We start from the raw sequence: 12,984 nt of genomic DNA on the forward strand, positions 1-12,984 counted from the left end.
GTCGCTGCCCGAGACTCTCGCCGCGGCCTTACGTCACGGCTCTTCCTTCCGCCCAAGGCACCTCCCGCCTTGGCCCGCCCACCCGCTTCCTGTGGGCGGTGCAGGGCTGAGGCGCGCCAGCGTTTACGTGTTTGTTGTGCGCGCGCGTCGCATCTCGGTCCCGAGCCCGCCATTGGCGCTTTCCAGTTAACCGCGCCCGACTGACCGGGGTTCGGGGCTGAGAGAGGGGCGCGCGTAGCGGCCCCTCTCCTGGCAGCTCGGAGAGCTCCGTTATGGCGGAGGCGAAAGCGGAGGCGGAAGGAGCGAGCGTGGCTACAGTTCCTGGTTCGGGTGCCGACGGCAGTGGTCAGTTGCCTGCAGTCGAAGGAGAGGGATTTGGGGCGAGGGGTAAAGAGAAGGACGCGGCCGCGAAAGGAAGAGAGGCCGGCGGGGACAGCGAGGAGGACGGCGAGAATGTGTTCGAAGTGGAGAAGATCCTGGACATGAAGACGTGAAGGGGTAGGTGCGGGCCCGGGGTGATGCTGCCCGCGCAGAGGGGGCTCCGGAGGCGATGTGGCGGAGGTCCACGGCGCGGGGGCGCTGAAATCTCGGCTCCCTCCTAGGGCGCCGTCCTCCGCGCGAGGGCGGCGTCTCGGCTCCGAGAACCGAGTGTCCTCGCCGCGCTCTGCCCCGCGCTTCCCCATCTCTCGTGGGGAACCCTGCTCAGTGTCTTGTTTGACCCTGGTCCCCTCAGAGTGAGGTGCTTTCTCCGTTTGTGCCCTTACGAAACTTTGTGTAGACCTCTGTTTTACATTTCAAGACTTCGTTCTTTACATGTTGGTGGTCTGCTAGACTGTGAACTCCCTTAGTACAGAGACTGTGCTCTTTATTAACTTGTTAACGCTGGCACTTGAATCCGGTGCCTAGCATGCAGTAATTGCTTAATGTGTATGAGGTTGTTAAGTGAGTGAATCATTTGTGGGCTGGGGGAAGGTGAGTGGGTGAAGGATGGGCAATGGGAAGATAATATATTTTAGTAAACAGGTGTAGGGCGACCAAAGGCCCTACACGATCGTCCTCTGTGTGTTGTGTTTTTCAGTTCAGTTTCTCAATCATATCCGACTTTGCAACCCCATGGACTGCAGCACTCCAGGCTTCCCTGCCCTTTTTATTCCCTATGTTTTTTTAATTGTCTCTCATTTCCCATTTGTCGTATGCTTCCTTTTTTTTTTTTTTTTTTTTGCGCATTCATTCGGTAGAGTTTTGCTTTCAATTACTGCCTGGTAGGTGCCGTGTTAGGTCCTGAGGATATAGAGATGAATTGTAGCATACACAGTTGCTGACACAAAAGATTCTCTTGTCCAGTGGGAGATAAATAACTAAAATCCAATGTCGACAATATTATTGTTAGTTGAAGTTAGGGACGTTCTTATGTATTTAATTTTCCCAATTAAGTTGTAAGTACCTTGAGGTGAGAGGTGAAGCAGTCTTACACTTTTGTATCACTTGCGTTTAACATAGTGCCAGGCAGGGGGAAGATATTCAGAAAATAGTTAAGACGGTAATGTCTTCACAATTAAGATGATTCACTTCTTAATACAATATTTTCTCTTGTTAGCTTCGAAGGATTGTAGGAACTGCACCTAAAGCCCCATTTTTAAAATCTTTTTCCTTTAAGTGGAATCTCACTATATTTGTTTGGTGTGCATCTGCTTTTTTTTGCTCAGTAACATCTTTGTGAGGTTTAATCCCTGCTGTTGGAGCTATAGTTTGGTGTTTTTTGGTTGCTGCTTAGTACAGTTGACCTCAAACAACTCGGGCGGAGGAGTGCTTGGCCCCGCACAGTTGAAAAGCCAGTATAACTTTTGACTCCCTCAAAACCTAATTACTAAAAGCTTTTATACCAGAAAGGGAAGCCTTACCATAGTGTAAACAGTTAACAAATATTTTGTATGTTATGCATATTATATACTGTGTTCTAATAAAGGGCTTCCTTGGCTCAGCTGGTAAAGAATCTGCCTGCAATGTGGGAGACTTGGGTTTGATCCCTGGGTTGGGAGGATTCTTAATAAAGTAAACTAAAGGAAAGAAAATATTAATAAAATTGTAAGGAAGAGAAAATATATTAATGGTATTGCCTACCCTATTTACATCATTTGTTTACAAGGTGAATTACCTGTCAGAGCCTACATCAATATTGTCTTAAATAAAACATTGTAGGTGTTGTATGTATTACTAATACTGACATCAACAATGAAAAGGTAATGTGAAAAAGTTGAATGATTCAGTGTTTTATGGTAGCCTAGTGTAATCAGTCAGAGAAGGCAGTGGCACCCCACTCCAGTACTCTTGCCTGGAGAAGACCATGGCCGGAGGAGCCTGGTGGGCTGCAGTCCATGGGGTTGCGAAGAGTCAGACACGACTGAGCCATTTCACTTTCACTTTTCACTTTCCTGCATTGGAGAAGGAAATGGCAACCCACTCCAGTGTTCTTGCCTGGAGAATCCCAGGGACGGGGGAGCCTGGTGGGCTGCCGTCTATGGGGTTGCGCAGAGTCAGCCACAACTGAAGATCCGCTGGCGGAAGGCATGGCAACCCATTCCAGTATTCTTGCATGGAGAATTCCATGGACAATCCATGGGGTCACAAAGAGTCAAACATGACTGAAGCGACTTAGCACAGCACAGCAGTCTAACCTAGACGCTAAAGAACAAATCATTAGAAAATTTTTATGGCATACAGTATTACAGTCCTATTTATAATATAGTATGAGAAACACTGTTACATTTTTAAAGACATCATTTACCTTGAATAATAGGCTAATATTCAGTTTCTCCAATTAGAAAAGAATGATATAATTCTTTGAAAGCAGAGTTATAACACATTAAGAAAACTTAACACATTAATTTTCCATTAACTGTCACTCATCTTACACTCTTGTAGTAATAGACCAACATCTGCATATTCTTCATGCATTCTTTTCATACTTTTTTCTTAATTATTTTAACATTTCTAGACTATATATGGTTCATCTGCAGTTTTTTGCAAATTGTTGAAAATCCCTAAAAATCTTTCCAATATATTTATTGAAAAAAGTCTGCATATAAGTGGATCCCACAGTTCAAACCCGTGTTGTTAAAGGGTCACCTGTATTCAGTTGTATGAATATATTACAGTTTTATCTTTTCTACTACTTTTGATGGGCACCTGGGTTGTTTCCAGTTTTGAATAATGCTTCTGTGAACTTTACTGATGGAGAAGGAAACGGCAACCCAGTCCAGTATTCTTGCCTGGATAATTCCGTGGACAAAGGAGCTTGGTGGGCTACAGTCCATGGGGTCACAAAGAGTCAGACACGACTGAGTGACTAACAGGCCAGGAACTTTACTGGACATGTCTCCTGGTGTATTGTGCACAAATGTTTCTTTCGGTTGTATTGCTGTGTACCTAGGAATGGGAGGTATACACCTCGGAGGACAAGATGCATATGTCTTCAGCTCTAAGAAACTGTTTTCAAAAGTAGTACCAATTTACACTACTACTACTGGCTTATGAGAATTCCTTTCGTTTCACATCCTGTCAATACTTGATATCATCAGTCTATATTTTCAGCCAGTAGTGGTGGTGTATTTGTTGGTATTTCCTACTTATAATTTATATTTTTCTGGATTTTATATTAGAAATCGGCGTTGAAATCATTGAGCGTCTTTTCATATATTTATTCATCATTTGGTTATCTTCTATGAACTGCCCTTTCAGATCTCTACTGAGTTGTCTTTATTGATTTCTTGTATTCTGGATTCAAACCCTTTGTGAGTGGTGTCATGTAAATCTCTTTTCCTGCTATGTCTTTTTGGTAAATAGAATATGATTAATGTAGGAAAAGTTAATCTTTGTCTTGGTGTTGAGTGCTTTTAATGTCTGGTTTGAGAAAGCTTTCCTTACTCTAAATATTCTTTTTTTTTTTTCTGAAAGCTGTGTTGTTTTGTCTTTCTGACTTATGTTTGCACTTTACTTGTAATTGATTTTGTGTATAGTGTAATGTAGGAGTCAAGTTTCATTGAGCACATCTTTTTTTATTCTTTAACAATGCCTTGTAAATTTTAGAATCAAGTTGTCAATTTCCTTGCACACAAAAACTTTGAGTTTTTATTGAGGTTTGCATTGAATTTGTGGATAAATTTAGAATTAATTTAATTTTTTCAATAATACTTTATAACTCTTTTTAAAAAATATTTATTTGGCTGCAGCTGGTCTTAGTTGTGATGTGTGGGGTGTTTTTTGTTGTTAGTTTCTGCAGGTGTGATCTCTTTAGTTGCAGCCTGTGAACTCTTGGTTGCAGCATGCAAATTATTATCTGACCAGGGATGGAACCCAGGCCCCCTGCATTGGGAGCAAGGAGTCTTAGCCACTGGACCACCAGAGAAATCCTGTTTTATAACTTTTTATGTTTTAGTAAATTGATTTTTAGGTGTTATTGATTTTTCAGTGCAGTGGTAAGTGATTTTTTGAAAAGTTTCCTTGTCTTACTGTTTGTTGCTTATGCAATTAATTTTTGTATATTTACTCTTTGTTAAAGAGATTCCCTTTATTTCTGGTTGCTAAATACTTTTATTGTGAATGGATGTTGAATTTTATTAAATTGTTTTGCTGCGTCTAATAAGATGATTGCATAATTTGTCTCCTTTATACTTCTAATGTGATGAATTACATTGATTTCAACTTCATGTTCCTAGAATAAACCAAAGTTGGCTGTGATATTATCCTTTTTAATATTAGATTATATAGTTCTTAATTATTTCATTTATTTCTGCTTTTTCTTTATGATTTTCTTTCTTTATTTGTTGGTCTTTTTCTAACATCTTGAGATGGGTGCACAGCTTTTTAAAAAAATATTTATTTTTAATTGATGATTGTTTTACAGTATTTGTTTGATTTGTCATACATCAACATGAATTAACCATAGATGTACATATGTCTCCTCCCCTCTTATCTCCCTCCCATCCCACCTCTCTAGGTTATTACAGAGCCCCAGTATGAGTTCCCTGAGTCATATAGCAAACTCCCATTGCTTGTCTATTTACATATGTTGGTGCGTATGCATTCATGCTGCTCTCTCCATTCATCTCACTCACCCTTGTCCATAAGTCTGTTCTCTATGTCTGTGTCTCCACTGCTGCTCTGCAAACAGATTTGTCAGTATCTTCCTTCTAGATCCCATATATATGCATTAATATAAGATACTTGTTTTTTTCTTTCTGACTTACTTCACTCTATATATTAGGTTCTAGGTTCATCCACCTCATTAGAACTGACTCAAAAGAGTTCCTTTTCATGGCTGATGTGATTGTATATACATACCACAGCTTCTTTATCAGTTCATCTGTTGATGGACATCTAGGTTGCTTCCATGTCTTGGCTATTGTAAATAGTGCTGTGGTGAACATTGGGGTACATGTGTCTTTTTCAGTATTGGTTTCTTCAGGGTATATGCCCAGTAGCAGGACTGTTGTATGGTAGTTTTATTCCTAGTTTTTAAAGGAATCTCAGTACTGTCTTCCACAGTGGCTGTATCAATTTATGTTCCCACTAGCAGTGTGCTGCTGCTGCTAAGGGGCTTCAGTCGTGTCCAACTCTGTGCGACCCCATAGACGGCAGCCCACCAGGCTCCCCCATCCCTGGGATTCTCCAGGCAAGAACACTGGAGTGGGTTGCCATTTCCTTCTCTAATGCATGAAAGTGAAAAGTGAAAGTGAAGTCACTCAGTCGTGTCTGACTCTTCGCGACCCCATGGACTGCAGCCTACCAGGCTCCTCCTTCCATGGGATTTTCCAGGCAAGAGTACTGGAGTGGGGTGCCATTGGGTGTAGTGGTTCCCTTTTCTTGATACCCTCTCCAGCACTTGTTATTTGTGGATTTTTTGATTATGGCCATTCTGTCTGGCATGAGGTGATATTTCATTGTAGTTTTGCTTTGCATTTCTCTAATAATGAGTGGTTTTGAGCATCTCTTCTTGTGTTTATTAGCCATCTGTATGTCTTCTTAGGAGAAATGTCTGTTTAGGTCTTTTGCGCTTTTTGATTGGGTTGTTTGTTTTTCTGGTATTGAGTTGTATGAGCTGCCTGTATATTTTGGAAATTAATCTAACTCTGTCAGTTGTTTCATTTGCTATTATTTTCTCCCATTCTGAGGGTTGTCTTTTCACCTTATTTATAGTTTCCTTTGCATAGCTCACTGTTCTTAGCCTTTCTTTTTTCAAATAACATACCTTTATGTTATGTTAAATTATGTTCTCATCTTACTTTAGTTGCAGTTCATAAATTATGTTTGTTTTCATTCAGATAACATTATTTTCCAATTTCCATAAATTGTGTACAAATACATTGCTTAATTTCCAAACATTTGAGTATTCATAAATGTTTCATGCGCTTTAAAAGGATTTTTTACTTTCACTGACGTAAGTTCTTATGTTGTTTTACATTGAATATTTGCCTGATTAATTGTCTTGAAACCGTTCAACTCAGTCACTCAGTGGTGTCCAACTCTGTGACCCCATGGACTGCAGCCTGCCAAACTCCTCTGTCCATGGGATTCTCCAGGCAAAAATAATGGACTGGGTCGCCATTCCCTTCTCCAGGCGATCTTCCCTACCCAGGGATTGAACCCAGGTCTCCTGCATTGTAGGCTAATTGTTTATCATTTGATCCACCAGGGCCCAATTGGGTTACTTGAAACCTATAATACATCTGCCAGCAAGCAAATGAACCATTAGTTAAGAACTTGAAACTGTGGGAGAATGGGGAAGTAATGTGAGAATAATTTGAATGCAGGAGGCTATTCTCTGTTTCATTCAGTTTCAGTTCAGTCGCTTGGTCGTGTCCAGCTCTTTGCAACCCCATGGACTGCAGTCCACCGGGCTACCCTGTCCATCACCAACTCCCCAAGTCTACTCAGACTCTTGTCCATTGAGTTGGTGATGCCATCCAACCATCTCATCCTCTATCATCCCTTTCTCCTCCCGCCTTCAGTCTTTCCCAGCATCAGGGTCTTTTCAGATGAGTCAGTTCATACTTCATATTCTTCATATTATTGATTAGTATAACTGTCATTTTTTGTGATGTGTTTAAAGCAGTACTAAAAGGTACCAGATATTTTTACTTCTTTTATTACTCATTTTTTGCCTCACCATTTTAGAATATATTCGCTATTTTTACTTCTTTTATTTATTTATTGCCTTGAAACAAGGCATCCTGACCAGGGATTGATCCCCCAACACCACATGAGAAGTGCAGTCTTAACCATTGAACCTCCAGGGAAGTTCTTGCTTTTATTATTAATATACTTGAAGTCCATTAAAGTGCCTAATTACAGTTGTGCTTTTTTTTTTTAATTTCATGTTCATAATACACTCAGACTCACTGGCCTTGAGATTTTTTTTTTTTTTTAACTAATTATCTAGTATATAGAATCTTAAGAGGATAGGAGGACCATCTCCTTCCTTATAGTTTGGCTCATGGGTTAAGCTCAGCTACCAAGAAAATAGAGATTATGGTAGTTTTGAAGATAAGTTTATAGATCCCAGGACTGTCATGAAATTTTTTAGTATACAGCAAAGTCTTGGGCAATATTTGGGTTGACATTATTCCTATTAAAAAAAGAAGTATAATTCAACGATTTCATTTCTTTTGTATACTGCTGTACACATAGTGACCCTCAGTAAACATCTGTTGAATGAATGAATGAAGCAAAACTGCTGAAATAAAGGCTGTTATTTATCAGTCAAGTCTGGAGCTAAAATTGAGAATGTACTCCTTATACTCAAAAATGATTATTAATATTCTTCATTGTCATTGACTAGATCAAACTTAATTGATAACTAATATTAAATTTATATCTATGTTCATTGTTGAAATAAAACTTTACTAGTTTGTTTTTTTTTTCCTTAAATCAGAAAAGCTGCAAGAATTGTGTAGAATCTCCCACATGCCTTCACTCATATCCCCCAGTTGTTAATATTGGCTTTGTTTTTTTTCCTCTATATACCTTTTTTTTCTGCTCATATGAAAGTAAATGGTGTTTTTTTTTAAAGCTCCCTTGAGTAATAAATTTAGCATTATTTTTATCCACACAAAAATCAGGTGGCCCCAAAGCAAGGATCCTTTGTTTCCATGCCCTATTGTTGGTACATTAAGGGGTTTTTCCACTCTGCTGTAACAGTGTAACTTCTCGTGTGATACTCCTACCAAGACCAAGAATACTGCTACTTGAAGGCAGTACAGCACACTATTGACTAAGGTTTTTTTCCTTTGCCTCCATTGGTACAGCGGAGTTCAGCATCATGCAACCATGCTGTCTCACCTTGGTGTATCTGGTTTTAACTACACCTTCATAGAAGCTCTTGCAATGTTGTATACTAATTCTCTTTTTCCACACTTTTGCTAAAAAAAATGTGCATACATTTCAGTTGGTATAATCACTCCTCCCCTGCCCCCGCCCCCACAGCTGCATAACTGAACCATTAAACTGACAGACTTTTTCTTTTTTTGGCCACTTTACGAGATCTTACCCCACTCCAGTACTCTTGCCTGGAAAATCCCATGGATGGAGGAGCCTGGTAGGCTGCAGTCCATGAGGTCGCTAAGAGTCGGACACAACTGAGCGACTTCACTTTGACTTTTCACTTTCGTGCATTGGAGAAGAAAATGGCAACCCACTCCAGGATTTTTGCCTGGAGAATCCCAGGGATGGGGGAGCCTGGTGGGCTGCTGTCTATGCGGTCGCACAGAGTCGGACACCACTGAAGTAACTTAGCAGCAGCGGGATCTTAGTTCCCTGACCAGGTACTAAGAGAGCCTGCTCACCCTGTAGTGGAACCAGAGAGTCTTAACCACTGGACCACCGGGAAGTTCCTACGTAGGCTCTTAATTATTATTTTAAAATTATAAAGATTTTCAGGATTATTGTTGAAAGTTAAGAGGCTATATACTTTTCCCATCATCTTTCACTTTCTCACCCTTTTAAAGGCTGATACCGAGTCTTCCTACAGGTAGCAGAGTGTCTGGAAAGCAGTGTGGGCATGACTGGGGGCTGACCTGGGAGGGCACTCAGCTTGGAAAGCTTGTGGCCTTGGTGGCTGTGTGAATAAAATCAGACAGTGTTAAAAGCAGAGCCAGAATGGTGCTCTGCAGATTGTGCGGGAACTATTGAATTGAGGGCGTTATTGCTTCTCAGTGAAGTTGGGCATTAAGGAGAAAAAAAAATCAGAAATCTAGAAAAGCAAGAATTTGGAATATATATGACAAAGACTTAATAGTCATCAATTATTAAAAAGAAAGGGACCTCTCTAGTAGTCTGGTGGTTAGGACTCTGTGCCTGCTGTGGCCCAGGTTTGATCCTTGGTCGGGGAGCTAAGATCCTGCAAGATGCGTGCCATGACCAAAAACAAAGGTTTTAAAAAGAAAAATTCTTATAAATGAACAAGGAAAATGGACAAAAGACACAACAAGGAACTTTAAAATGTTTTTGTTGTAGTTTATGTATATGGGCTTCCCTGGTTGCTCAGATGATAAAGAATCTGCCTGCAATGAAGGAGACTTGAGTTTGATCCCTGGGTCGGGAAAATCCCCTGGAGAAGGGATATAGCAATCCACTCCAGTATTCTTGTCTGGGAAATCTCATGGATAAAGGAGCCTGGTGGACTACAGTCCATGGGGTCACAAAAAGTTGGACATAACTGAGCGATTAACACATACATATGCATTCTATATGTGTATCTTGAATTTTCCACTGTAACCACTCTTCAGTGTACAGTTGAGGGGTAATTAAGTACATCCACATTGATGTGCAGCAGCACCTCTGTCCAGCTCCGGAACTTTTCCATCTTCCCAAAGTGAAATTCTGTCCCCATTAAACACTGATTCCCTTTTCTCTCTCTCTCAGCCCCTGTCTCCTTTCTGTCTCAGTGAGTTTCCATGTTGTAGGTGCTTCATGTAAATAGAATCATAAATATTTTCCTCCTGTGCCTGGCTTATTTCACCTAGCATGTTTGTAAGGTTCATCCATGTCATAGCATGTGTCAGAATTTCCTCCCCTTTTAAGACTGAATACCACATTTTGATTATACGTTCATCTATTGATTGACTGATTGGGTTGTTTTCCACTATAGCTATCGTGAATAATGCTGCTCTGAAATGTGTGTTCAAATATGTCTCTGTTTTCAGTTCTTTGGGATATATGCCTCATAGTGGAATTGCTGGATTATGAGGTAATTCTCTTTAACTTTTTGAGGAATTGCTGAACTGTTTTCCATAGCAGTTGTATCATTTTACATACCCACCGTCAGTGTGAGAAGGTTCTCATTTCTCTACATCCTCACCAACACTTGTTATTTTCTGTGGTTTTGTTTGTTTGACCTAGTAGGTGTGAGGTAATATCTCGGGTTTTTTACATTTATTTTGGTTGTGCTAGGTCTTCATTGCTGCACAAGCTTTTTTCTAGTGGTGGTGAGGGGGCCTACTTTAGTTATATTGCAGTAGCTTATCTTGTGTGGCTCCCTGGCTCTAGAGCACAGGCTCAGTAGTTGTGGTGCACGGGGTTAGTTGCTCCTTGGTATGTGGGATCTTCCTGAATCGGGGATCAAACCTGTGTCTCCTGCATTGGCAGGCAGATTCTTCACCACTGAAGGGAAGCACAGTTGCCTATTTCTTAATCCGATTGGTGGTTTTTTTTTTTACTGTGTAGTTGTATCGGTTCTCTCTTTTGTTTTTTTGGCCACGTGGCACGCAGGATCTTAGTTCCCTGATCAGGGATCGAATCCACAGCCCTGCATTGGAAGCCTGGCGTCTTAACCACTGGAAGTTCTCAGTTCTTTATATGTTTTGAATTTGACTGTTTATCAGATACACGACTTGCAGGTATCTTCCCATTCAGGCGGTTGCCTTTTCATTTTGTTGATGACTTGCTTTGCTATGTAGAAGCTTTCTAGTTTGATGTAGTGTGACTTTTTTGCTTCTGTTGTTTTTGCCTTTGGTGTGATACTTTTTTTTTTTTCATATTTATTTATTTACTTATTAGGCCGTGCCAGGTCTTCGTTGCACCACCTGGGGTCTTTAGTTGGAACAAGTGGGATATAGTTCCCTGACCAGAGATTGAACCTGGGCCCCCTGCATTGGGAGTGCTGAGACTTCACCACTGGACCACAAGGGATACTTTTTTTTAAGGCCACTTGCTTCAGGAGAAGAACTCCCCCCACACACACATTTTATTGTTGTTGTTACTTAAAATTTTATTTTTTTTAATTTAAAAATTACTTATTAAGTGAAAAATACCATATATAAAACAGATTGAAGATGAACTCTCCTTCCGCTCTCCTCCCCAGAAACTTGGAATCACTGGTTTCTGTCTTAGAACATTTTAAGAGATGCTTTTAGGCCAGTTCATGTTAGGAGGGGACAGAAGTTAAAACGTGACTGATGTCTTATTATTCCACTGTGGTAAGCAGTTGCCCTCAGAGGAGAAACTTTAGCTGGACTTGGATTGGGTAGAATTTCATTACGTGTTTTAAGGAATTCACAAATGATCTCAGGAGATGAATTTTTTTTTAGATGAACATTCTTTATCATGATTTTAATCTCCATTCTAAGTTGATTCATTTGTTCTCAGCAACCGTATGGCTTTGGAACTATAATCAAGTCTAATACCTTTTATTTGCCTGTTTTTAATTTATGTTACAGGGTAAGGTCCTTTATAAGGTTCGATGGAAAGGATACACAGCAGATGATGATACCTGGGAGCCTGAGATTCACCTTGAGGACTGTAAGGAAGTTCTTCTTGAATTTAGGAAGAAAATTGCAGATAACAAAGCTAAATCAGTGAAGAAAGATATCCAGGTATTATATTTTATCTCTTAGTGGTTTTTTTAATATAATAAATTTACTATAAATATAATGGTATACAAAATGTACAGTATGGAATTTACAAGGAAAAATGAAATATACAGCATGTTTATTGTAAGCTCTGTATAGCCAATTGATTCTCATAGAATGCTTTCATTGATTTTTGCCAAACTGTTCTTTCTGTAGCCAGCCTGTGATTGCAGGTGACAAACAGCTATAGTTTGGACATGTTGATTAAGTTACAAGTAAGAAGAAAGTGGGGAGAAAAGAGACGTGGGGAATTTTGTTTGTTTGTCCATGATGTGAACATTCTGTTTTTGTATACCTGAGGAATACCTTTTGTGCTATTCACGTTACTACTGCAGATACAACACACAGTTTTATATTTAATCAGCTTTCAATTCAGTTCAGTTGCTCACTCATGTCCGACTCTTTGCAACCTCATGAACTGCAGCACACCAGGCATCCTTGTCCATCACCAACTCCCAGAGTTTACGCAGACTCATGTCCATTGAGTCGGTGATGCCATCCAACCATCTTATCCTCTGTCGTCCCCTTCTCCTCTCACCTTCGATCTTTCCCAGCATCAGGGTCTTTTCAAATGAGTCAGCTCTTTGCATCAGGTGGCCAAAGTATTGAAATTTCAGCTTCAACATCAGTCCTTCCAGTGAACATTCAGGACTAACTAATTTCCTTTAGGATGGACTGGTTTGATCTCCACGCAGTCCAAGGGACTCTCAGAGTCTTCTCCAACACCATAGTTCAAAAGCATCAATTCTTTGGCACTCAGCTTTCTTTATAGTCCAACTCTCACATCCATACATGACCACTGGAAAAACCATAGCCTTGACTACATGGATCATTGTTGGCAAAGTAATGTCTCTTGCTTTTTAATACGCTGTCTAGATGGGTCATAACTTTTTTTCCAAGGAGTAAGCGTCTTTTTATTTCATGGCTGCAGTCACCATCTGCAATGATTTTGGAGCCCAGAAAAATAAAGTCTGACACTGTTTCCACTGTTTCTCCATCTGTTTACCATGAAGTGATGGGACCGGATACCATGATCTTCGTTTTCTGAATGTTGAGCTTTAAGAAACTAAGGTCATGGAAT

The 12,984-nt window shown here is 40.3% G+C and overlaps 1 protein-coding gene across 1 annotated transcript in view; it reads left to right on the forward strand.

The window, feature by feature from the left end:
• Window positions 1-85: 85 nt before the first annotated feature.
• The window catches only part of MPHOSPH8 (M-phase phosphoprotein 8), a 48,352-nt gene continuing 35,453 nt past the window's right edge, over window positions 86-12,984 (forward strand). The window contains exons 1-3 of the mRNA XM_010851165.1: window positions 86-490; window positions 5,822-5,828; window positions 11,712-11,867. Coding sequence (XP_010849467.1) covers window positions 273-490; window positions 5,822-5,828; window positions 11,712-11,867 — 381 coding nt within the window. The 5' untranslated portion in view covers window positions 86-272. The remainder of the gene's footprint in view (window positions 491-5,821; window positions 5,829-11,711; window positions 11,868-12,984) is intronic.

Source organism: Bison bison, unplaced genomic scaffold (assembly GCF_000754665.1).
Source record: "Bison bison bison isolate TAMUID 2011002044 unplaced genomic scaffold, Bison_UMD1.0 scf7180017864299, whole genome shotgun sequence".
Classification (NCBI taxonomy): domain Eukaryota; kingdom Metazoa; phylum Chordata; class Mammalia; order Artiodactyla; family Bovidae; genus Bison; species Bison bison.